The 25,611-nt window shown below is 43.2% G+C and overlaps 2 protein-coding genes across 3 annotated transcripts; one reads left to right on the top strand and one right to left on the bottom strand.

The window, feature by feature from the left end:
• Window positions 1-455: 455 nt before the first annotated feature.
• Window positions 456-4,634, bottom strand: LOC115358920 (protein unc-119 homolog B-like). Its single transcript, XM_030051064.1, has 5 exons — window positions 4,319-4,634; window positions 2,521-2,634; window positions 2,127-2,226; window positions 1,763-1,935; window positions 456-620 (listed from the first exon to the last, which is right to left on the bottom strand). Exons 1-5 carry the CDS (start codon window positions 4,551-4,553, stop codon window positions 508-510), a joined length of 735 nt encoding a protein of 244 aa, XP_029906924.1. The 5' UTR covers window positions 4,554-4,634; the 3' UTR covers window positions 456-507.
• Window positions 4,635-6,736: 2,102 nt separating this feature from the next.
• Window positions 6,737-24,870, top strand: LOC115358917 (trichohyalin-like). Of its 2 annotated transcripts, XM_030051061.1 has the most exons (10): window positions 6,737-6,855; window positions 9,112-10,242; window positions 10,890-13,284; window positions 20,862-20,977; window positions 21,700-21,796; window positions 21,983-22,145; window positions 22,909-23,045; window positions 23,178-23,362; window positions 23,508-23,593; window positions 24,011-24,870. In XM_030051061.1, the coding sequence occupies exons 2-9, from the start codon at window positions 9,134-9,136 to the stop codon at window positions 23,581-23,583; spliced, it is 4,278 nt and encodes a 1,425-aa protein (XP_029906921.1). In that variant the 5' UTR covers window positions 6,737-6,855; window positions 9,112-9,133; the 3' UTR covers window positions 23,584-23,593; window positions 24,011-24,870. The 2 variants fall into 2 exon arrangements, with proteins under 2 accessions (XP_029906921.1, XP_029906922.1); XM_030051062.1 differs by lacking the exons at window positions 23,508-23,593; window positions 24,011-24,870 and having other exon boundaries at window positions 23,161-23,215.
• The last annotated feature ends 741 nt before the right edge of the window (window positions 24,871-25,611 follow it).

Here is a 25,611-nt window from a genome sequence, read left to right as displayed (position 1 = left end):
TATGAGTGTGTGTGCGTGTATGTGTGTGTGTGTGTGTGTGTGTGTGTGTGTGTGCGGGTGCGTGGTGGAGGGAGGGCTTAAAATCGCTGAGTTCTGTCTAATAACCATTTGGTCCATTGGAGACACACATCACGTGGGCACTGAAGTGATGAGTCCTCTTTTGGTTTTAATGAGATCTGTGTTGGCTAAGAAACAGGTAAATTAACCGCACACTTTTTGAGCCTCTCTGGAACAGAGGCCTCCTACTTACATGTCAGAACAGAGACCAACGTTGCAGCTATTTGATCTCCTGCAATATCAAACCTATCACCTGAAAATGACAGCAATGAATGGGCCTTTAAAAACAACAGAGGCAACTCAGCTGTGTTTGTGTGTTTATGTATGTTCGCGTGCACATGTCTATGTGTGTGTGCTGTTCCTGCATGTGCATGCACACGTCTGCATGTGTATGTATGTATATCTATGTGTGTGTGTGTGTGTGTGTGTGGACCTGTGTGTAGGCAGGCATCACTGGCCTCCGTTATAAGCATAGTCTGCCTTGTTGTGCATGACCAGTCTGTTGTCGACGAAATAGAAGCTGTCTGATCGGGTCTCGTAAGGACACTCCACCATCTGACGGACTGCAAAACAGACAACATATGCACATGAACTGTCCAGGAATTCCTTGGAGTTTTATTATCCTAACACTACAGAGCTCATTAGATAACAACCAGAAGAATGTGAAACAACTGGGTCAATATGATGGCTCACACACTTGAGATGCCTAAGTGCTTAAGAGGTCCTGTGTCGCTCAGTGGGTGACACTGCCAGGGATTTGATTGTGTGTTGTCAGCCACCAGTGCTAACAAGAGGCCCTTGAACTGCCTTATGTCCCAAAATAATCATCATAACAAACTGAACATAAACACTGAAGCAATAAATGCACTGATTATCAAATATTTCCATATCATCATACCACATCAACACATTGGTGACATTGCAGTAATATGATGGACTGTGTACCTTAAATCATCAAGGACTTACAAGAGTTTTAGGAAATCAGTTTTTCCTCATGAATATGCAAATTTATGCAGCAAGTTGCTCCAAAATGCAATCAGGTCATCTGGTCTACGGTGGGACCTGTGGTGTGAGTTTGCAGTTTCTGTCAGGAATTGTTTGTGAGGTGTGTTCACGTGAATGTGTCTGTCCTGTCCACCATGCACCATAGTGGCTCAGCATCAAAATGCATGTACTCGTATTGCTGTGTCTATCTGTTTTCAAGATGAGTCAGAAATAAAGTTAAGCTAAAATAAAGTTAAGTTGAACTGAAGTGAACCTAACTGAGCTGAACTGAATTGAACTGAATTAAATTTGCCAAAGTCTGCCAGTTTGCCGTCAGGCAGATCTGTGCAATATCCATCACCCAGAACTTTATTCACCATGATGAGCTCACATCTATTGCTGTAGATGTTAAAAAAAGACAGGAATGTGAACTGTAACCTAATGATTCTTCACTTTTGTGCATTTCTCAGTGCTCCATTTGGAAAATTGTCAAGAAATGAAATATTAATAGTCAGAATTGCTGATCTGTTATTGTGGTATTTACTTCAGGTCCAGGCAACATGAAGAATTCAACTCTTGGTAACAAAAATCACATCTTATAAGCTACAATATGTTAGCTATATTAAGATATTTTTACAGAGAAGAATTAATTTTGGATTGAATTTGAAGCAGTGACAGTTTTCCAACATGAGCATATACCAGAGATTAAAAAGGGACTTACTCAGGCTTTCAGACAGCTGAGGGAACTCGTAGATGTGCTCACAAGTGTTGCGGCTGTTTGGGATACAGAAGCCAAAGTCAAAGTCAAAGCTCTTCAACAGATGATCACGGAAATAGTGCCTCTCGATCATCCGGAAATTGTTTAGAGGTCGGTTCCCAACTGTGAATTCCACTCTGATTGAATAAAAGAGACAGAAGGAAGACAAGAGAGAGGGAGATGTTACAACAGGAAAATTGTTTCTGTCAGGACACAGGTGAAACTATGTGTGTGTGGCTGACAGAAAAGAATGCCGTTATGTGTTTTTGTAGGAGGCGGGTGAGTGTGTTCTGCAATGGTGTGTGTCGGTAATGTGTGTGTTACTCACGTGGCTCCCACAGTCCTGAGTCGTAGGAAGGCTGGGGTGAACTGGTAGCGTACGAACCGGCCAGCACTGGCATCTCCCTCTCTGTTCTCCTCATCGTCCTCTGAGACCAACAACACAGAGTGCAGAGACGCTTGACACAACCGGTACTTATGAATATTTCTAATAAAAAAAAATGACTCACCATCATGCATTCATTTTAAGCTCACAGAGAAAATAGACCAGTAATAGCACCAAACAAAATGCGCTGTATAATGAATGCCTGCAAATGAAGGCAATTCTTCTGTTAATTCTTCTTAAGTCAGATGCTTTGTACCCAACAGAATAAAATTCAAGGCAATACCACCAAACCAAACACATATAGTGAAATCGCAATTAGCAAGCTCACGGACAGTACCCGAATGTGGAGGTTTGGCGATCTCAAACAGGACGGTGCCTGTCTCCAGGTCTCTGATCTTGAAGCGGATGAAGTCGATGCTGTAGATATTGTCCTCGGGTTTACAGAGGTACCCTGCAACAACGGCAGACAGAATCTTTTCAGTGACAGCAGCTGATTATCTCGCGATCAACAGACTACAGAAAGCACAAACACTCAACAATCAACATGTACACAACACAGACACATTAGGCATATGATGATGGTTAAGAGCGTAAATGATTTTCATGCTCTTGTGCTTCATGTTTACACTGTTAAGGCAGGTGTGATTATCCAGGAACTGGCTTACATTGTTGTGAAGGCCACAAAGATAACATGTACATCAGTGTGGTTTAGTTTGTGTACACACACACACACACACACACACACACACACACACACACACACACACACACACACACACACACACACACACACACACACACAAACACACAGTATATGTGTCTACATACATAAAGACATAATCCCTATGATGGAAAAGGTTTATTACAGTTATTAACTTATATAATAAGTTTCTATGATGTTTGTATCCATATTGCAAGAGAGAAGTACAGATTATTTATGACTTCACAATTTTATGTCAAAAATAGAGGCATTCTTTCACAAGACCTTCTCATCAGAGAGCGAGAAATTAAGTTACAAACTTCGTCTCCTAACTTTCTAATTTACTTTCATTTTTTATTTCATCTCCATTTTATTTCAGCCTTCTTTCATTTCCATCTTTTATGTCACCCCTGTAAATTTCCATCTTTTATGTCACCTCTGTGCGGCTGTAAATGTCAGTGAGCAGCTGCACAGAGGTGACATAAAAGATGGAGAGACCTAATCTATGTGATGACAACGTACAGTGGCACACAGTGGTGCTCTAAGAGGTCACACACCAGACATTTTTTAATATATTAACCGCAGAATTTGAATTGTTTGAACAGTCATCTGGGGAAACAGATCCAAATCTTGATGTTCATTTAGGTGGTGCACCTGCACTGGTTGCCACACAACATTTGATAACGCTGTCATGGAAATCTGTGTTGATTTGGGGCATGAGGCTCAGCGTGATTGCCACGTTGCCATGGCAATGGCATCATTTGGATGAGCATTCCAGCAGCAATTGTGCGGAACATTTTAACTTTGCGGGGCTCATGCTCTGTCCATGAAACAATGCTCATTCACGCAACATCACTGGAAGCCATAACAGGTGTGCAAAAGGAAATTACCATAATAACCTAAATTAAGAGGTGTCCTTTCCATCTTTTCAGGTTCTGCAGGATTCACTTTCATTGAATGGAAAGTCACCATAAAGGATTTGACACCGCAAAGAAGTTTTGCTGTGTCATAAATGTGTCCTCTCATGAAATCCACACAATATCCATGAAAGGAGCTAGAAAATCAACAACAGCTTTTCTTGATATGATGGATATAATTATCTGCTGACGTCAAATACTCATGCTATTGATTTCTATCAGGCAGTCATGTCAGATAGACCTATTCTATAATTATCTATAGGCTACAGCATCAGCTCAGGGGATTTGTATCCGTGATTCTAATTACCGATTTTTATTTTATTTATTTATTTTCCAAATGACAGCACAATAAAATGCTTTCTTGATTCATTTAGCTTTATTCTGTGTATGCTTTCGGTGATGTGATGTCCAGATACTTAGCGTGATTCAGGTCTGGCATCAGCAGTCGGTTCAGCTTCAACAGGCCCGTCAGGCTGAAAGGAGAAGACAACAACACAAGCCGAGAGAGGAGGACAAACCTCGCGTAGCCACCCGCAGTCCTAAAACCTCCTCAGGCGTGATGTGGCCGCTCTGTGCCCGCAGTTCCTCCTCCGTGACGGGCCTGCTGTCCACCTGGCTCCTCCGGGACTTGAGCCGCTTCAGCACCCCTCCGCTGGGTTTACGGTCCCGCGGGGGAGCCGCAGAGCTGTGCCCGCTGCCGGAGACATTTTCAGCAACAGGCGCGTCGCTGCGGGCTTTAGCTCCGCTCATCATGACACGCTTCGGTCACTCCGCTTGATGGAGTATCTGTCCTCCTTCCAGATAAATGCTAGAAGATGGCGTCGCAGATGTCGGCTGTCGAGAGACTGCTGTCGGTGAGCGGTCAATCTCTTGTTTTTGTAAGCACATGCTGAACAGTTGCCATGACAACTCGTCCAGTGAGCCAGAGGAGGGTGTGAGGCTGAGGAGGAGCTCTTCAGAAACTCCACCAGGGGGCGCGCTACACATCTCTTACACAACAGCCCGCAACTTCCCAAGATCAGCCGAAGATACTTCCCAATTTCAAATATGTCCAAATTTACAAGTTGATGCGGGTTGAGAAAAAAAATGTTTGGAGTTTCCATAAGAGGGGGCTTTTAGCGCCCATGAAAGCAGTAAAATCATACATCTGTGAGGGTCGCTAATACATTAACAACCTTTATTTTAATCACAAATAATGCATTTTCAATCTAACGAGCATTGTTTACGCCAATTACATAAACAGGCTAAAAGAAAAAGAATTACACGCACCACATTCTCTGGTGAATGCCAGTCACTACGGCTGCAGAAGAAATTACTAGGCCTGTGCCTTCTGGTTTCCACAAACACTAATAAATAAATAAATAAAATTTAAATAAATAATAATAATAATAATAAAAAAAAAAAACACCTGCTAGAATTCACCTGCTAGCATGGCAGCCACCACTAGCTTTGCCGCAGAGATTATCGCTTGTTTTTGTTGTTGTTGCTGCTGTTTCAGAGCCATGGACAAGGACAGTGTAGTCAGTCAATTCATTCTGCAGGCGCTTGGGTTGGTACATTTCAAGCTATTGAAACTTTGTTGTCAATAACAATAGGTTATTTTATTTTGACTTTTTACTGTAGTGGAAAATGTAACATGCAGTTTATCGGCGTATAGTAGGCTGCAAATCATTCATTCATTGCCTGCAGGAGGACATTACACTTTTTTCCATTATAACCTTGTACGTTTTGCATGTCTGCAGGAGTAAGTCTCTGCATGAAGCTCTTTGCACATGAGTGGTGGTTTCGCTTCTAAACAATGCTCAGCCAACGGCAATTCACGACTGCTGCAAACAGGGGATGTGCAAATTACGGTTATCAGTCAAGCCAAGTCAGTTTTAATTGTATGCAGACCAATATCACACATTACAAATTTGCCTCAAGGGGTTTACAGCAACACGATATCCCCTGCCCTTAGATCCTCGCATCAAGAACAGCCGCCTCAACAAATCTAAAGGGGGGAGAAGTAGGAAGAGAGCAACATGGGGGGTGGGTCCCTGTCCCAGGACGAAATTGATGTTGCGCGCACAGAGTAGCACACACACCGGACCAGACCAGACCATGTCAGAAAACTGGCACATCCGTGTTAAGATCCGGCTGGGAAGAAACAGGCGACCTCAATCAGCGTTCTCCATAAAGCCATGAGAGTTGAATCCAGTTTCCTTTCACTCTCCCTGAGTCGGAACCTGTTTGTCCAGTCTACTGAGCATCTCTCCAGTGTCAAGTTAGCCCGAATCAAACATACCACTTCCGATCGTAGCTTTTATTGACTCTGCTCATTGAACGTTCACTGAGGAAAATGACAAATGTGCAGTATGTTAATCCAGCTATAGTTTCAGTGCAAAGTATAAGCATAATGATTATATTGAGTATTTTAATTGAGTATATGGTTTCTCGGTTTTCTATATACAGCTTTGCAGTTTAAAGTTAAACAAATCAAGGTCCAGTTAATTATGATTTTAATAGCGTCTTGGTGTAATAGCAGTAAATAAAAAAGCTGGTGGAGATAGTGGGTAACAATGTGTTCTCTTTCTTTTTTTTGTGCCAGAGAGCAATGTGCAAATTTCCCCAGAGCTCCAATCCCAGGGCACACAATGACAATTACCAATTAACAATGGGCTTGTTTGTATCAGACCTATTACTGTTGCAAAAATCAATGCTCTAATTATTTCTAGATTTAAATTGTACTTGCACACATTTCTAATTATTTGTTCCAGCGTTCATAAGTGTTTTATTTTGAAGGGCACATCCCTGACGTCCTCCCTACTTGTGTCTAGCTGTGTGCGGCTTGACGCAGCTGAGCAGCATGGCTTGGCTGGGCTGGAGGGAGGGAGGGAGTGTCGGAGGGACTTCACAGTGTCTGTGTCTGACGTCTTCACAGTGACTGACTTGGAAAACCACTGACAACAGCCTCAGAAGCGAGCCGATTGCGGAAAAAAGGGAAGAACTTTATTCTTTTGCAACCTCTTCCCTCTCACCACACAGCCCCACCTGGATGACTGCTTGAAGACAAAAGGTAGACACTTTATACTTTATAGCTGAATAATTTGTCTATCAGCTGGTGGCTAGATCGATATTTTTTTTACGAACATGCGCAAAAACCTCATGACCATCGGTAAATAGGCTACACTCTTTTACTTGCTCCTAAATATGTTGGGTAGAAAAGATCAAATTCTGGCAATTGTGTTCACAAGAAGCAAACAAATACCCTTACCAAAGGCGCATCATTTCCTCCATTAGATTAATATATTAAATCAACTGTGTTATTACATTTCTCTTAATTCATACTGGAAATTTGGCGCTGTTTACTCCCTTTCCTCAGACTGAGTGGACTCTACTAGTTCAACGACAGGGAGTTCATTGTTGACGTATTTATGAGTAACCTATTAACAAGCCTTAATGAAACGTGCGCTGGCTACTGTAGTGGGAATTACGGCGTTTAAAATGAGAAGGAGAATTATTACATCTCAGTGATGGGCCGCCAGAAAGCTGATGCGATCCCAGAATAAATGACTCAGGTGTGTTTTGCACAGCGTCAGTCATGAAATTCACACAAAATGCGAGTGGCATCAAAAGGAAAGGCACAGGTGTAGCCTTGGCAGGTTAACAGGCGCTGAAGGCAAACAGAGATAAGGAGACTAAAGGACGTTCAAACCAGGACCACAGCTGACTTGCTGTAAATAAGCAACAGGAAGAGTCATCCACCAGCTAGGAAGAAACTCTAGCCTTATCTCTTTACTTTTACTTGCTTTTTCTTCTGCAGAGGAAAAGGAAGGAGGAGCTGCAATAGACAAGACAAGGCACATTTTGTTATCATTAAACTGAACAGAGTGATATCATATAGCGTCAGGAGTACACTCAGATCTTCATACACTACTACTGATCACAGAAACCTCTGCTCTCCTCTCTCCCTTACACACACACACACACACACACACACACACACACACACACACACACACAAACATCAAGTTCAAGCTGTGCCTTCATAACAAGTCTAAGATATTTTTCATTGTGTGTGTTTACGCAGCGCAGTCCCAAGAAACAGGGCATGCACAAATAGTTTAGGTGCACACTGATTGTAGCACAAATTGTATAAACCAGTTGTGGATGTTTATTAAGAGAATGACACCGTATAAGCCTTCAGGCAGCTGTCTTATTCAGTGCTGCACCTCACTGAGCTGTGTTGAATGACCAGTTTGTGCACAACTCTTACAGGAACAACCAGATGACACATGCAATATACAATACCCGTTGTACTTTTTCTTTTCTTTTTTTTTTTTCTAAAAGATTTGGATGCGTCACTGTGTCTTTTTCATGCAGGGTGTGTAACTATAACGCTGCACCTCTTTTACCAGCTGAAAGTAGGAGGTAGCCTATATTTAGCTTTACTATAGCAAAAGACAGTTAATGTTGACCAAAATGCTCACATGACTGTCGCTATAGATAGCGTGAGAAATGTAATATTTTTTGTATAAATTACAGGAGGCTCGCTTCCTTTGAAGGTTTGATGAAATTGTGCACTTAGCGTGCAGACGATGTTGCAAACTTTTGAATCACCAGGCCTGCTTTGCTCTCGACCAACATGTCTCCGACTTGCCCCTGTTGATTCCTGTCTTTCGATTGCCAAACTGCATTGTTTCATCTTTCAAAATATCAAACGGGCCTGAGAAATGGCAAAACACTGTGGCACATCCTATTTCACAGGCAAATTAATGAAGCAAAATTCTTAAACTTAGAATTTTATTTCCATTGTCCGCCTTGCATTTAAGTTAATATATTTTTTATGGGCTGAAATCCAGCTCCACCCTCCCACACACATCTGTGAATGTCAGCCTATAGTAGTATCAAAAGCGGCATAATTAGCATTAATTCTCAACACATCAGACTCTGTTAGTTTTATTAAAAAGCTCATTAAACTGAGGAAGAAAACAAACCTCCAGGCTTCTTGATGCAACAAAGATTTTTAGCTGCTGTCCCATATAACGCTACCAGGAAGACTTTTCTGTGTTTCTTGTTTTTGTTAGGTATGATAGATGGGTGTCACTTTTCCCTCCAGTGCCAGTGTGTTTTCAAAAATCTAGACTAACCAGACTCATCTTCTTTGGAACAACTTGACCAACTGGCTTTCTCTCTGCTTCAGAGTGATAATGCAGCTTTTCTGCAACTAGAGTAACTGACTTGTCCTAAAAAAACATTGTGTAAATATAATTCAAAGTAATCCCTCTCCTCTCCTCTCCTCTCCTCTCCTCTCCTCTCCTTTCGTCTCCAGTCTCTGTGACTCAGTAAAGGAAATGGCTTCTCATGTAGAGGGGAGCTCCAGTGAGGGTCTTCAGCCTGGAGACCCCACCAGCTCCCCAGGAACCAAGCCACAACTGGGTCCCAAACCACGGATCACTCCAAAGCCATTCTCTCTGCAGAAGAACACCACCATCCGCTCAATCCATGCTCCAAAGACTGCTCCCACACCAGCAACATCATCGAAGTCAACATCACAGCCAAACGGCAAACTTGAGGCCACGGGTGTCCCCAAAGTCGCTCTTGCCACGCAGCCCCCTAAACAAAACACCACCCAGGATTCCAAGCTCAACTCTGTAAACATTCACACCAAAGCCCAACCAAAGCCAGCCAAAGAAGATAAAATAAATCTAGATGAAAAGCAGACTCCTGATCCTAGGGATTCTCCAGCTAATTCCAGTCTAGCATCACGACCTGCTGCCCTTAAGAACGATCAACCAGATCATCCTACCGTCCCAGATGCAACCAAACCAGAGCCAGTCCAGACACCAGCTGTCACCCAAAGGAACCACAAAGCATCCGCGGATATTTTAACTCCTTCAGAACAGAAAGAAGAAGGGGAGAAGGGAGGTGAAACTAAGACTTCAGTCACAGCTCCCCCTGTTTTACCAAAGCCTCAAAACTCAGGGAGAAACATTTCCTCCACAGCCAGCCCATCAGACAATACATCGTATCGATGGGGGGCAACCAGGAAGCGTCTGTCTACAGAACTCACCTCGAAGTTTGCATCAGGCTGTCCGCCTTTGTCCTCCCAACCTGCGACCACCTCTACAACTAGTACCAAAGACGACGGAAACAAGCCAGTGACTCAGAAACCAGAGCAGAAACTGACAGCTTCAGACCCAGTAAACAGAGAGAGGGATGAAGATGAGCTCAAGGAGGACCGGACTGGGGGAAGCACTATACAACGCAGAATCAGTCTTCTTCTTGATTCATCATCAAGGCCAGTCGTTGCTCCAAAGAAGGAGGAGCCAGAGATTTTCACCCAGACTAGTAGCACAGGAGGTGTTAAAGATCGAATCAAAAACTGGGCAGTGGAAGCAAGTACTGAGACTGCAGGGACGGAGAAGAAGCCAAAGCCTCAACCGCGAGGCCCTACTAAGAGGTGAGTCCTCTCTGAGATCCCTTTCATCTAGAAACCATCAAGCAGTCTGCAGGGGCATTGTCTAACAGATTTTTGTACCTGACTGGTCCGCAAACACTGGAGTGGATAATGCATACTTTAATCTATGGTCTTATTTAGTGTCTTGAAATGGAAATAGTGCTATCTTGCAAGGACAAGGCAGAAAGAAAGATTATTTTTAAATTAGTCATGTGCTGTTGGTGAATAACAGCAGGGTATATTTCCAAAATTACTTAAAAGTTTCGCCTGATAATGGTGCTAGAGGAAAGGTAATGGGGTCACAAAAATCAGTGGGGTTCTTCGGCTAAGGGTCATGAATGTGTGCTGGACATTTTTAAGAAATTAAAATGAAAACTATTAGAGTAATCATGTTTACAAATTGAACATTTGGCCTGCTGATAGTGCTAAGGGAAACGTCATGTTGTCGCCATAATCAGTAGGATTCTTCCTTTAGGGGGTCAAAGTCAGGGTGAATTCATAATATCCCCAACACTGTTGTTTCTGGGATATAATAAAGGACACCTGTTATGATTGTCTAGCACTGATCTTTGACAATTTTTGAAAGACAAAGTTTATTCAAACGGCCATTTTTCCATGTTGAACTAGTGTGAATTTTACCTGCCCCACAGCCTTGACTCAGCAGCTGCTCCAGCAGATCCGCCCACAGTGCAGAGTAAACCCACAAAGCCACCTGTTGAACTACCTGTGACAGAGAGACCATCCACACAGTCTGCAGATCAGCCTCCAAAGGTCTCGTTGCCTGAGCAATCAACAGAGACACCACTGGAAACATCTAAAGATGCTCCTTCTGAAGAGCGCTCAACAAAGGCGCCGGGAGAGCATGAGCTGAACAAATCGACTGACGGTGGTGATCGACTTCCTGACACCAGCCTGCGTGCAGAAGAGCCTATCACTGACAACATACCTGCCGTGAGTGAAAGCATTTCCCTCGCTCCAAAGAGGAACAGTGCCCTGCGTCGCTCTGTTCGCTTTGGAGTGGTGGAGAGAGATGATGGTGGGCCTCCGGAGATCCTGGGGTCAGAGCCGGAGTCCAGCTCAGACGAAGAGGAGGATTCAGGGGATAAAGCTGAGGACGAAGCCCCTGTTCCATTTCCAGTCTATAAAAGAGCAGGACTTCTGCAGAGGGAGGATGGTGAGACCAAAACCCAGGGAAAAGAGGAAAATCTGGAAGTGGAGGATCGAAAGAGAGTTGAGGAGAATGAGCAGGCAAGACTGCTAGAGGAGCGGAGGCAAGAAGAAGAGAGAGAGAGAGAAAGAACGAAGCAGATGGAGGAACAATTGAGGGAAGAGGAGAAACAGAGAAAAGAGGAGGAAGAGAGAAAGAAAGCAGAGGAGAAACTAAGAGAGGAGGAAATGGAAAAAGAGAGGCTTAAAGAGGAGGAGAGAAAGAGAGCAGAGGAGGAATGGCAAAGAGAAAGGATAAAGGAGGAGGAGAGGGAAAGAGAAAGGTTGAGAGAAGAAGAGAGGCAGAGAGAAAGAAAAATGGAGTTAATGTGGCAGAGACAGAGAGAAGAGGAAAGAGAAAGGGCAAGGCAGGCGGAGGAACGACTTAGGCAAGAGGAGAGGGAGAAAGAAAGGCTGAGAATGGAGGAGGAGAGGGAAAAGGAAAGATTGCGGGAGGAGGAGAGGGAGAGAGAAAGACAGAATGAAGAGAGAGAAAGAGAAAGGCTCAAAGAGGAGGAAAGATTACGGATTCTGGAAGAGGAAAGGAAGAGATTGGAGGAGAAACAGCTAGAGGAGGAAATGGAAAAGGAAAGGCAGAGAGAAGAGGAGAGACGGAGAGAGGAGGAATTTGAAAGACAGAGGTTGCAGGAGGAGGAGAGGGTCAGGGAAAGGTTGAGAGAGGAGGAGAGGGAGAGGGAAAGGCAAATGGAGTTGATGTGGCAGAAACAGAGAGAAGAGGAAAGAGAAAGAGCAAAGCAGATAGAGGAGAGACTCAGACAGGAGGAGAGACTGAGAGAGGAGGAGGCGGAGAAGAAGAGACTGGAGGAGGAGGAGAGACTTAGAGAAGAAGAGAGGGAGAGAACAAGACTGAGGGAGGAGGCCAAAGCCAAGGAAATAGAGAGGGAGCAACAAAAAGATGCAGAAAGACAGAGAGAGGAGCAGGAGAGAGAAAGGAGGGAGCTGGAGAGAAAAATGCTGCAAGAAAGAGAAGAAGAGCTAGAGAGAGAGAGACTCAGGCAAAGGGAAATGGAGAGACAGAGAGAGGAGGAGAGGGAGAAACAGATGGAAGAGGAAAGGAAGAGACAGCTAGAGGAGGAAAGAGTGAAAGAGCAGGAGAGAGAAAGACAGAGGCAAGAGGAGCTGGAAAGAAAGCGAACAGCAGAAATAGAGGAAAAGTTGAGATTGGAAGCGAGACGGAAAGAAGAGGAGGAAAGGGAGAGAGAACGGAAAAGAGAGGAGGAGTTGAAAGAAAAGCTGAGAATGGAGGAAGAGGAGCGAAAATTGGAAGAAGTGAGGTTGAGTAACTTGCCCAAGGAGGAAGACAGGGATAGAGAGAGCGCGGCGCATGAAGCCGAACCAAATTTAATCAGCTTTGATTCAGAGGACACGTCTCTCACGCCAGAATCCCCTTCAACTCCAACTCAAAGCTACGAGCCTGCACAGAGCAAAGAGCTGAACGACGTTGTTTACGATGACTTTTCCGTCCCAAAGCCCCTGATTGAGGTGGTTTATGACGATTTTTCGGTCAAACCTCGGAGATGGGGCTTGCAGTCCAAGGCCAGCACTGACCCTGGCCAGACTGATGCGGCGGCTTCCTCAGTGGATGCAGATGTGGAGGAGCTTGTGCCCGTGGAAGACAGCCCGCCTCAGCGCGGTGTATCAGATCCACAGCAGGGGGAGGGGAAACCAGATTGCCCAGAGCCAGAACCCGTCCCAGCGCAGGAGATCCAAGTAGAGGCAGAGGAAAACTCAGAGGAGGTGGAAGAAAAGGAGGCGGAGAGAGAGGAAGAGGAGGAGAAGGAGGAGGAGAATGAAGGGGAAGAAGATGGCAAGCAGGAGGTAAATACATTATCTATCCTAGGGATGTCACAGGAATAGATACAAAAAAACAATAACATTACCAGTGTTTTTAGTATCAGCAGTATCGACACAACTTGATACCTCACTTTGTAGCTCAGTGCTTTTATTCTAATGTAGCCTTCGCCTGTAAGATTAAATACTTTAAACTTTTACAGTTACAGATGTGCTTACCAGACTGTAAATCAAAATGAGTTACAGCAGGAGATTTCATACAGGCCCTCTAATCTGCAATTAGCATCTTGTTGGGATGCTTAGTTTTCTGCTTGAAGGCTACAAGCCACTGGTGCACATGTAACTCTGTTCAGAATTCGAATGTGATCGATATGTTTAAATATTTCAAAAACATTAAGTTTCTGCTCACTTCTTAGTGTTCATACAGAGTTTTTAACACAGGCATGAATAGGATTTATGTTTGTTTTTTTTTCTTTGTTTTTCCGTGGTATCAAACCAGTTGTCAAGAATGGTGGAATCTCACTAGTATTGGTATCAAGAGCCAGAATTTTGACCTTGTCGCATCCCTAGTCTGCTCTGTACCATTGTGTTTGACTGCAAGGCATTTGAACTGTATGCATACTCGCTACACTGCATGCCTTGGCGGTGTTTGAAACCTGAACATAAATCTAGTAGATGATCACATGCCTATTAAATAACAGCAGGGTACAAGGTTGTGTGGTACAATCTCACCAAAGGCGGGTGAGGTTGGGACAGAGATAGACAGGAGACAGGAGTGTACATGTATGTGGTTATTTAACACTGAATCAGTTCAGCCTGGCAGCTACACACCTCACCTGCACCAACACATTGCCAGTTCTGTAGCACCATGAAGAAATACCTCAGACTTGTTATACTTGCTGCAGCCTGATGACAACACAGCTGAAGAACTCTGTGTGTGTGTGTGTGTGTGTGTGTGTGGGGCACATGCACCCGTATGTGTGTGCATGTAGGTGTGACTTTGAGTAATGAAACAAGTATGCCCTGAAATCCACATCTATGCACCATGTGCCATTGTTATCTGCCCTCACTGGCAGCAAGAGCTTGTTTCTTACAACAAAAATTTTTATCAGAGTAAAGAGTGTTTGAGAAAGATTGGTGTTAGCTTAAGAGGTGTGCCGATTAAAAAACTGGAAACAAAACTAGAGAGAGTGCCTGCAGGTGTCCAGTGTGTGCTCCAGGGCCAAAACAGACATTTTGGGAATTCCTGAACATTGAATTGCTAATATATTCCAGCAATATTTTTGGGGGGGACATTTTTGTAGTGTGTGAAAATTGGGGGGGACTTGTACCTCTCAATGCAGATGGGCGTTTGGGCCTTGGTGTGCTCTCAAATCAGTCATGTTTGATGATGATCATACATCAGGGAAAACAAGAAGTTTGTGGTGTATATTTATTACTTCCTTTATTAGTCATTCATATAGAGATAATACAGACAAATCTTTTGCACAAAGCAGGATGAACTGCCTCCCTATTTAAGGAAGGAAATAATTTTAGACCCTGGAGTGTAGTGTGGCATTCAATTCAGTTTGTGTGTGTGTGTTTGTGTGTGTGTGTACATGCATGTGTGTGCATGGTTGTGTTTGACCAGCTAGTGGAAAAGTGTGCATGTTTCTGATTTTCGGTCAGTTTAGTTGACTTTCAGTTCCTAGTTGTGTTCTTGAGTCCCACAGGTTAACTGTAACTCTACATGACATCACATGGGAGAAACAGAGAGCGAGAGAGAGAGAGAGAGAGAGAGAGAGAGAGAGAGAGAGAATCAGAAAACTAAAAAGGAAGTGAGGATTTGACTTCCTTTACATGTCAACCACAGTTTGTTTCTCCTCTTTTCATGCCACTGTGACTTGCGCATAGCGAAAACATTTTGATTTAACAGCAAAAGAAAAAGTGCGAGAGAGGAAGACAGGACATGTGCAAGTGAAGCAGGGATGGATTATTTCATGTGGCCATCTTGGCTCGGTTATCTCCAGCGGCTCTGGGTGAGTCTTTTGACTTTATTCAGGTGATGGTGCCATAGCCATGCTAATCAACAATGCTTACCTCATCAGTTGATACTCAATAGTGTGAGAGAATTTTGTGACTAACTAAAGATAAAACTGAGCTTGGTGAATTAAATTTCAATAAAAAATGTAGTTACGAAATAGCCTTATGTTACTTAGCTATTTCCATTCATAGTACATAAGTACACACCCAAGTCTAAAAAAGCAACATAAATCAATCACAATTTGAATAGATGGACATATATATGATTGCCTGAAAAGGTGAACAAAGGATATTTTGTTTGAAGGGACAGTATAATGAGGACATTTTATTGCACTGCAAAGAGCAGCAGTGACATGGCAATACTACACAAATAATACACATTGAACAACAGAGGTGTATTCAAATCCAGCAACAGAATATTATGGCTCCAACAATAACATGTAAAGTGAGACTTCCTGCGAGACAGATACAGCAACCACAAACAGTTCGGAGTTAACCGAGCGGTGGTTCATGGTTTCACTTAGTGAAAGCACCAGACTTCCTTTAGATGTGAGAGAGCCGGTCCAGTTGGGACAAATACGGATCATTAGTTCCTGCTGTGGCATGTAGAAGTTTTGTAGAATCAGTTACGACTCTTTGGGAGCTTGGTGTGTGTGTGTGTGTGTGTGTGTGTGTGTGTGTGTGTGTGTGTCGGCTTACTAATGCAAACAAACTGTTGCTTGCTCAAGCCTGCATGACCAGTTAGCCACCATAGGGGTACATTGTACATACCCACTAAAATGCCATTAGGCCAGTGGTATTGTTTTCTCAGTTAGTCATGGCATGGTGAGCACGGCCCTGTTTTGACCACTGAGTGGCGCTGCTGCTCTAAATAATCCCATTACTCCTCCCTGTCTGCATCACAGAATCCAACATGTTTACTCTATATAATGTAAAAGTATTAAAGTATGGCTGCTATCAAACACAGATGTTGTTTAATAGATAACAACTAAACTAATATTGTTTTTTATGCTGAAAAAAAATTATTGTGCGGAGGGTGGAATCAGACAGGGAAAAGCTATTCAGTTTGGCCAAGAACAACGAGTGAGGTGTTTACGGTGTAAACACAGCCTGTGCACCAGACCATCCGCCCTCATTCAGGCTGGGTGAGTGACTACAAGAGCGACATGCAGACAGATAGATGGGTCTCATAGTGAGTAGGTGCTATGTGGTCATCTCATGTCCTCAATTAGATCTAGCATATCAGAATTGCCATACATGGTACTCCTATTTGCAGCCCTCTTTCTTGTTTCTCACTTCACTCACTCTTTCTGTTCCTCCCCTTAGTCTCTCCACCCATTTTTTGAGAGAACCCCTCACCCCCCTCGTCCTCTCTCACACACATAGACCCACAGAACAGGGTGGGCTAGTTCACGCATGATCTCACGGAAGTTCACATGTCCTCTATTTGCTCTCTCGTTCAGCTTGCACTCTCTGACATTTCAAAATTTCTCGCTTTCCGAGGAACGTTCCCACGATCTCCTTCTTTCTCTCTTTTCACAAAAGCAAAAGGAAGGCAGTCTCTTCGTTCATTCAGTTACCTGCATTTAGCTACAGGGACAGAGCAGAGGAGGGAGGTACAGAGAGCACCTTGGCCCAACCTGCCTTAGCTTCCTTCCCTCGGGATTTTCCAACTCTGAGCACAGACCTAAGCTTTGTTTGATGTTCTCTGAAGTCTCACAGGTCTAGCGGAGAGAAAGGGGTGATCTAGCTCTCTGTACCTGGCTTCGGATGCTTGGAGTGGCAGATATTTCCCACGCTGCTTTTTTTCTGATTTGAAAACGGATATGCGATGTGAGCTGGGACACAGGTTTACAAGTGTACCGACGTGACAGTGGCAGGACATGTCGGAGCAGAAAGAGAGAACTCAAGAACAGAGGTAAACATTGAAATGATTTTGTGCAAGACTGAAAGCCACTTTCACTTTTTGCTACTTCCAAAGTTGAGGAAAAAGGAAGAACTACATTTGGCTCTTGACTGAGAGTTTGCTCAGTGTGACTTACATGCATGATAATGTAATATTGGAGTAATGGGTGTTCGGCATGCTGCAGTTTAAGAAGTGAGGTCCATCATAATGAGTGCTGCGGTGAAACAGAAGGAGTGTTGTAACCGTGCAAACACATGGCTGGTCAGACTTCTTTACTGACAGTGACAATAGACGAGGCTGTTCCAGGAAGTTTGTGTAACCTGAACCTTTAAAATATGGAGAGAGAGGATGGATCCCACCTAAATGGAAAGTGGACTTCAGCTTTTTTTTGTATGAACTCAGAATAGACAGCCAGAAGTCTGCTTTCTGGAAGAGGACAATTTTGGATATCTATAGTTCTACATGTCTGTATTTTCTACTTCCTGAAAATGACAACTAAAGTCTAGATCAGAGACACAGCTTTCCAGCCCTCCACCAAAAACGCATAATCTCCAACAAGGCTCAGCTTGAGTGTCCCGGTGACCCAGTTTCCATGGTGACCCTAGTGCCAGAGCGACCAGCTGCGTGAGTTTACCTACAATGCAGTACTTGGGAGGGAAACTGTCAGCCGCCCAGCTCCAGGTTGGGGGCTGGGTGGGCAGCGTACGACGCTCGCTGCAAGGGGCTCTGGAGCTTTTCTGGGGCACCGCAGAAGACAAGCAGGAGGAGGAAGAGGAGGAAAAAGAAGAAGAAGAAGAAGGAGCAGGTGGAGATGGAGATGGAAGGTTCCAGAGGGTTTTGTCACCACTCCAGACCTTTGCCAGACGCAGCAGAAGGTCCCTGCGTAACTTCTCCATTCGAAGTCGTCAGACTCTGCAGAGGAGACCCACTGAACCCAACTCTGTAAGATCTGATGAAGTAACCAAACAAAATCAATGAGTTCTTAGGATTTTTTTGTGGAATGGAATTGTCCTAGAAAAAAACTTACACTGAATGTAAAAAATATTAGGGACATCTTATTGCACAATCCATATCTCTGTTGTCTCAAAGCTTTAAAATCCTTCTCCAACTCATCTGTCTCTGTTCATCTACATCTCTTACTTTATGCTTGGTATTTAATTAAGGAAACTGATATGAAGGATAATGTCTTTTACCAAGACCAACTTAAGTGTCTCTAATCATTTGTATATTCAGTGTACATTACATTTATTAATACAGCCAATGAGCTCAATGATAAACTCAACTTATTTTGAAGGTATGCCTTCATGGTAGCAAGACCCAGAGCTCATGGTTTTATTTAAGTGTCTTGTGTGTTTATGCCTTAGCAGTATATGTCTACGCACTGCCATGCAAATCTAAATATGGAGTGTGTGCTTCAAGATTAACATAACTGACAGAGCTGTTGTCATGTAGTGCTTTATCAATGTGCATGCATGTCGTTTCCCTCTGTCTGCTGTGTGTCAGAGACTAGAAAAAGGGTGACAGCACAGTTTGACAAAATTAGATAAGGTTCATGGAATTGTAGCTGAGTGTGTGTTTGCATGCTATACATGGACAATGTGAATGCGTATTTGTTTGCAGATGCAAAAAGCAGAAAATGGAAAGAGCCTGCAGGGTTTTTCCACTCTTAAATTGATGATCCCTCACTCGCAGTCATTAGAGGTGATACTTTGTTGACAGACTCCAGTCATTGTCCTGAACTCATAAAGACTTTTGTGCAGCATCTATAGATTTTATGCTCTTGCACTGTAAATAAGGCCTGGCAAACATTCCATTCACCAAAAATGTAATGTGGGAGAGCAATGAAAAGTCCTGCCTTGTCTTGACTTGCTCATCCTCCACCCCTCGAGCAGAGCACATACTGTACACGTGAGTAAATACATACACAGACACACGCGATGTTGTGTTACTGCAGTTTGAAAGGGTAGTTTTGTTATGGTGAAGATTTAACTACTCCCCCCTGCTAATTATTAATTAATTACTTTGCAGTAATTACTTTTATTATAAATACAAAATTATGAATTGACTGCACTACTAGAGCAGTTCTCTTTTTGCTGTTTGAATGTTTGAAGAAACTTCAGGCATAGGCTGTCTGTCAGAATAGAAACCCTGCCTGGGTCTCTGTAATTGGTGTGTATCTCTGATTCTGTCTCTGTGTATGTATATTAATATAGACGGTTTCCGTTCCAAAACAAGTGAGCTTGTTTATTTCTTTACCTTGAAATGTGAGAGACTGCGCCTCTACCTCTGCATGTGGACTGAGAATGTTTTTTTTACACAGCTGAAAGAGAGAATTGGAAAGGGTGGATCCTTCATTTACAATGCAATAGTCATCTTTTCACAGTGTCAAAACTGAGAAATTCATAGCCGTACAAGATGCATTCATTATTGCATGCTTGTTGCATTCTAGGACGTTCTTGCTGCACTGTGGCCTTCTTGTATTTAGAAGGAATTATTTAGAAAATGCATGTATTTTTGTCTTTTTATTGGCCAGATGGCTGTTGGAACAGTCTCAATGTCTCAAGGTGTTTGAGAGACATGACTTGTTGTTACAATATGCCAATTAAATTGTAGCAGGAATAAAGGCAGCACAGATGCATGTTGGCATGCTTTCACCCCTGGACACCAGTTGTGTTTGTTTTATGGAGTCTTGTAGACAGACTATTTTCCTCTTTATATGTATACACCCATTCTGTTTGAGGTTATAGGAAAATCTGCTCTCAGTGGCCCATTCATTCACACGGTGATGTTGCCAGATAAGAGGCATTGTGCAAATGAAGCTCTCCAGTTGCTCGGTCCGCCCTAAGCAATAAATGGATTTATAAAGTAGATGTGTATGAAATCGTAAGGCCAGTGGTGTGTACTCATGAGTTGTGTTGTATCCAGGTTACCCATAACAAACAACATTACACTGGGATGTGCCCCTTGATAAAATGTGAAGTGAGCTTAAAGGAATGTGTTTGTGGATGTGTGTACAGTAGTTGCGGTTGTTATGTGGTGTGTTTGTCAGTGTGTGTGTGTGTGGGTTAGTGTGTGTGTTTGTGCCTCCGTGTATTACTACTTATGGGTGTGATTGCATGTGCATGTATAGAGGCATATATGCTGCATGCTGTCTGTCTGTTTTGAGTGTGTGCATGTTAGTGAGAGAGCGAGTGTGTGAGAGAGAGAGAGAGAGAGAGAGAGAGAGTGCACATGTGCATGCTCATGGTGTTTACTGAGGACAGCCTACCCTCTGTGACCGGCTCATTAAAAGATGCATGCTTGGCTGGTTGTTGGTTCTCTCTCTCTGTAGTTAGTGATCTTGGCTCAGCACACAGTCCATTCTCTCTCCTCCTCAGCTCCACACTGTTTGGATGGACACGTCAATCCACAGAACATAGGGGAACATCAGTATAATTTCATATGATGGGATATATCATGTGGTAGACACACAAAGTATAGCCACACAGTCTAGTTTATCAGGAGATATTGCACTAGCTCCTCAAATGAATCACTTTGGTCGATACTAAGCTCTCTCTCTCTCTCTCTCTCTCTCTCTCTCTCTCTCTCTCTCTCTCTCTCTCACACACACACACACACACACACACACACTGTCTCTCACACACTGTCTCACTCTCTCTCTCTCTTTTTCTTCCAGGAGCAGGTGAAGAGTTATGTTACAGAGGAAAAAAATGTGGACTCCGAGGCTGTGACGGACAGTAAGCCAGACCAGCAGAATGGAGAATGTGAACAGACGCCTCCTGAAACCGACAGGTAGGCGACAGATTGTACTACCGTGCTTTATGAGCCCCGCTTGCTGAGTACTACAGATTGACGTCATCTCTGTACCTTTAAGTGGCTTCATTTCCTGCATCTGCACTGATGGAAACAGACAGGACTAGACAAGTTCAAAGGGACAATATAATTCACGCTGAGTACACCTGCTTATAGAAGCCCCATGGCTATCTATCACACATGAAATTAAAGTTTAAAAGTAGGTAGCCTGAGGGTGCAGTTTAGACGTCCAGGTTTTGCTTTAGCATGGCTAAGTAATTTAAATGAAGCATGTAATGCAGTCAATACTAATTATTCTTCCCACTGTGACCAAAATAGCTTTTCATTTTGGAAATTTAGTGTTCATGCCATATGACTTTGAAACTTAATTGACTTTTAACTCTTGTGAGGTGAGGCCCTTTGCAGTCAATAACAACAAAACACAGCTTTCTGTGTCTTTAAACACTAGATGCTACAGCCGCTAATATGTGCCATGGGGTAGTGTTCATCAGGCTCACCCAAGTGCTTTAAGGAGTCTAGCTTCATGTGCCCCCTTGTGGTTGATAAAGTACAATACAGAAACTCCCAACATGAGCTTGGTGAATGAATTTGGACCATGATTTTATCCTGCCTAAAAGTCAAAAGCATACCCACGTTATCCTTAGAATGCCTTGTTTCAGTCAATATTCAAACTTGATTCTAAATAGATTTTTCCTCTCCAGTCTGGAGCCCATACTTGACCAGGCCCCCGAAGTCTCTCCTGATGATGTTGATGCCACTCTTCCTCACACAGAGGCAGAGCTGCCTGCATTCCCTGAAGTTGGTGCCTTTTTATTTCTACCCCCCACCCCCCACCCCCATGTGGCAATATGTACCATATGTAGTCAGTGTTTACTTTGCACTTACAGCTGCAGTCTCTTTGTTGTTGTTTGAAAGCATAAATGTAGTGTGTTTACATTGCTTACTGGCTTATGTGTGCGTATGTATGTGTGTGTGTGTGTGCAGATCTCCACTCCACTCCTGGACACTCAGGCCCAGAGATCAAGAGCAGAGCTGGGTAAGAAGCGAAGTCAGCGAACACGTCCACCACGGTCGACCCGTCCTGGCTTGACTCTGCTCAGTCAGACAGAGGGCCCAGCCCCTGACTGGAGGACCTGCGACTCTACAGGTTAGTGCAGCAGCTCTAATGCCACCTCATCCCCATGGAGTGCTGAAGCTTAGTATTTGCAAGCTCAGTTTTTCTTTTAATTAAAAGTAAATAACTGGTATGTTAATATGTTAAACAAACAAATGCATCCTCCCCACTTGTTTTTCAGGTAAGGCTGTGACAGTTCATCCTTTACGTGGTGCTGGTTTGTGCCTCAGTTTAAGCCACAGTTCAGTTTGTATCATGGTTTGGCTTGAAAAAACTGAACTGATTAAGAATTGAAGGTCTTTCTTTTTCATTTAAACATATACCAACAACTCAACACAAAAAATTTGAGTGGTGCTTTTGCCAGTATTGTGTAAAAGTGCAACATAGCATAGCATATGCAGCTCATGGAAAATTACTTACTACAACTAACATTATTATTGCTCTGGATCTGGATCAGGTATGTGTTCACTGTGATTTCACTGTGATTTTTTTTTGCAGGCACATGCATGGCTCTGCATATGCACAGGATTCAAGGACTCAAAACTTTATTGCCTTTTCAGGATAGTTGATAGGAATTTCTTGCAGTGGAGCTCAGTAGGACACAATCAGTCACACCCGTTTACACATAATGAACAAGCAAGAAATGTCACGTAAATAAAGTTCATGAACTTGCAGAATCATGGTTTTTAGTTTTGGTACAAAATGGTTACACCCCTACTTTTATGAAAAAAAAACATTCTGACAATGTTAATTTTTTGGATGATATTTCTGATCTATCAGCTCTGTGTTTTCCCAGATGGCAATGCAGTGACATCCAAGCAAAGGGAGTCAGACTCTGAGGAGGAACAGCCCAGACCGAAGGTTGTTTGTTCTCCTCCTTCCTCCTCGCAGAGAGTTCCTGTGTTTCCTGGGTTGAGCCCTTCTGCCTTAGTGGTAGGTGCGCTTGGATTCAAGGAGAGAGCTTAGATGTAATAGAATGAGTTTTATAAATCTAGGTTATATATTAAATGACATGAATAAATGACATTGACTTTGAGGAGGTTTACAGTTTACTTGCTTTCCAAGGCTCAGCTAAAAAAGAGGGCAGGTGGAGCTGGAGCTGGAGGAAGAGAGGAAGCAGAAGTGGAGAAGGACGGTCCAAGTGAGGAAGTAGCACCATCCCCATCTCAGCTGTCCCGCTCTCCTCGTGCTGGCTCTCTCCTCGCAGGCGCTGCACGAGTGCTGCCCCCCCTGGGTGGCTCAGATGGAGGGTAAGAATCAAGCATGACAGTACACCTCACAAAACGTTTAGATTCTCAAGGAATAAAGATTCAAGATTCCTTTATTGTCATTGCACAAGGTACAACAAAATTGAGCAGCAGTCCTTCTGACAGTGCATTCATGTGTGTTTTTCAGGACTGCTTCCTCTCCTTTGTGGCTAAAAGAGCTGAAGTCTAAGAAGCGTCAGAGTCTGCATAACAATGATTCTTAGTCAGACACAGGTGAGTTAATAAAGTCGAGGGACATCATTTCGTTATGCTGCAATCACAGCTTCTGGCCTTGCAGAATTTTTCTTTAAGACACAGAGTTTGTCGCTAAGAAGTGTATACAGACCCCGTCTTCCACAGGACGTTAGTTGGTTCTGGGCTCTGGACTTTCTTTCTTCCTCTGCTATTGCATTTTGCTCATTTGCATTTTGCTCATTGGAAAGAGGGTGGTGACAACACCACTACCTTGTGGATTGAATGCCACTCTGGCCACCCATAAGAATGAATGAACTAAGACTGACTTAACTCACTCATGGTAGTCTTGGCTTGAATAACATCAGCCAACAAAAGATATAAGATTATTGCTCAATGTAGCTTTCTTATGTGTGAAGATGTCTTTCTGACTTACACAATGCTTTGGTTGTCTTTCAGGAGACACTGTGCTGTTGCCTGTCTGCAAGAATCAGTCCATCTCAGCTGCTGGTGCAGACAAACATCTTGTCAGGCGATTGTTTCATTTTGCACCTCAAGTGCCTTATCATGAACTTTCACCAAGACATACAGGAGTGAACAAACAGGCCATTAAGCCCTTTTCATTGCCTTTAAATTTAAACTTATCATCATTTTTTTCTGCAGAATAAATCACAGAGATTATGTGCCTTTCATGTGCCAAGACTTTGATGTGTTGAGGCCAAGCTCGTTTTATTTACTGTTATACAGAGTTGAGTGGGAATGCTCCAGTACAATTTAGAACAAAGCCATGGACTATCCTTTGTTACTGTCTTATGTTTTGTTTCAGTGTCCATCATATACTGGACAGGGACTGATGATGCTACAGCAGGTTAACTAGTTTCACATGCACACACTCATGAAAACGTTAAATAACTGTACAGAATAATACAGAAAGACATATTGATCTGTTGAACCACAATAATGAATTGCATGTTTAGTTTAAATTGTACTAAGTGCTTTTTTGCCACTCTCTCAAGTAAACCCATGTAGAAGCACTTTAACAACAACAGTTAATTAAAAGCTACCTAGCTGCAGTAACAGGGTAAAGGGAAATTTTGTCTCTCTGTGTTATCACCTTGGTGTATGTTGACCGGAAAGTCAAATTCAGGCAAATTTTAAAATCACTAACCCAGACAAATGTATCACACTTTATTAATTTTTTTCAATGTGCCTTTTGTCAGGATGAGTATCTTCAGTACTGTAATCATTTGTAATCAAAATCTGTATGATAAGAGGAAATTGTGGGAATTATATAAAATTGTTTTTTTTACCAAATGCAATTCAATTGGTTTTGTGTCTTTCTTGTGAAATAGGTAAATGCATATTGCATGCAAGAGCTGTTCATTTGGAGATATATATTGTATAAATATATAGCACAAGGATTTCATTCATGTCCAACAACTTGTCTTATCTCTGTCCTAGTCCATATTTTGACATGGTCAATGATGGTGGAAATACTGTGACTACTGAAGAAGATCTTTGTTACTGTGTGCAAGAAAAAATATTGAAGGGCCATGAAGGACTGAAGCATCCAGAGATAGAAACGAAATATGAAGTGGTAGATAGCACCATAAGAAAGCAGGGAATTTGACACTAGAGACAAAGTAAAGAAAGAGGGACAAGATATGCACTGGAGAGGCAGATTGCTGAGTGGGGCCAATAGTGCTGAGTGAGATTGATCTCTGTGCATTCCTACTTGGCTGGCAGCCTGTGTATGCGCCCAGTGTAGGGCTATGGGCAGGATGGCAGCACGGGCAGAGCAGGGCAGTGGTGCCAGTGTGCCAGGGGCAGAGGGCAAGCCTATTGAGAGGCAGTGTGATGGACACAATGGGAACGACAGACTTGCTGCATCAACAGGCTTTTTGCTGCTGTGGCCAGAAATAAACCATAAATACCCCCACTGGCCTCCACTGACCGCTCGCCAGGCCTCCACACCCACAAGCCCTCACACTGAGAGAGACAGAAAAGAGAAAAGAAAGGAAAGACGGAGAGAGTGTGGCTCGTACGTGGTGGGCCATCCA

The sequence above is a fragment of the Myripristis murdjan genome, chromosome 5 (genome assembly GCF_902150065.1).
Source record: "Myripristis murdjan chromosome 5, fMyrMur1.1, whole genome shotgun sequence".
In the NCBI taxonomy this organism is placed as follows: Eukaryota; Metazoa; Chordata; class Actinopteri; order Holocentriformes; family Holocentridae; genus Myripristis; species Myripristis murdjan.
This window is presented reverse-complemented; position numbering and strand designations above follow the sequence as displayed.

Bases quoted from the DNA above. Each gene is read 5' to 3' on its own strand.
- LOC115358920 (XM_030051064.1), bottom strand. From the start codon at position 4,553: ATGATGAGCGGAGCTAAAGCCCGCAGCGACGCGCCTGTTGCTGAAAAT. The intron at 2,635-4,318 runs GTTTGTCCTCCT...CCGTTGTTGCAG, and splicing joins ACTGCGGGTGGCTACGCGAG to GGTACCTCTGTAAACCCGAG. The intron at 2,227-2,520 runs GTACTGTCCGTG...TGTTGGTCTCAG, and splicing joins CGCCAAACCTCCACATTCGG to AGGACGATGAGGAGAACAGA.
- LOC115358917 (XM_030051061.1), top strand. From the start codon at position 9,134: ATGGCTTCTCATGTAGAGGGGAGCTCCAGTGAGGGTCTTCAGCCTGGA. The intron at 10,243-10,889 runs GTGAGTCCTCTC...CCTGCCCCACAG, and splicing joins CCGCGAGGCCCTACTAAGAG to CCTTGACTCAGCAGCTGCTC. The intron at 22,146-22,908 runs GTTAGTGCAGCA...GTGTTTTCCCAG, and splicing joins GAGGACCTGCGACTCTACAG to ATGGCAATGCAGTGACATCC.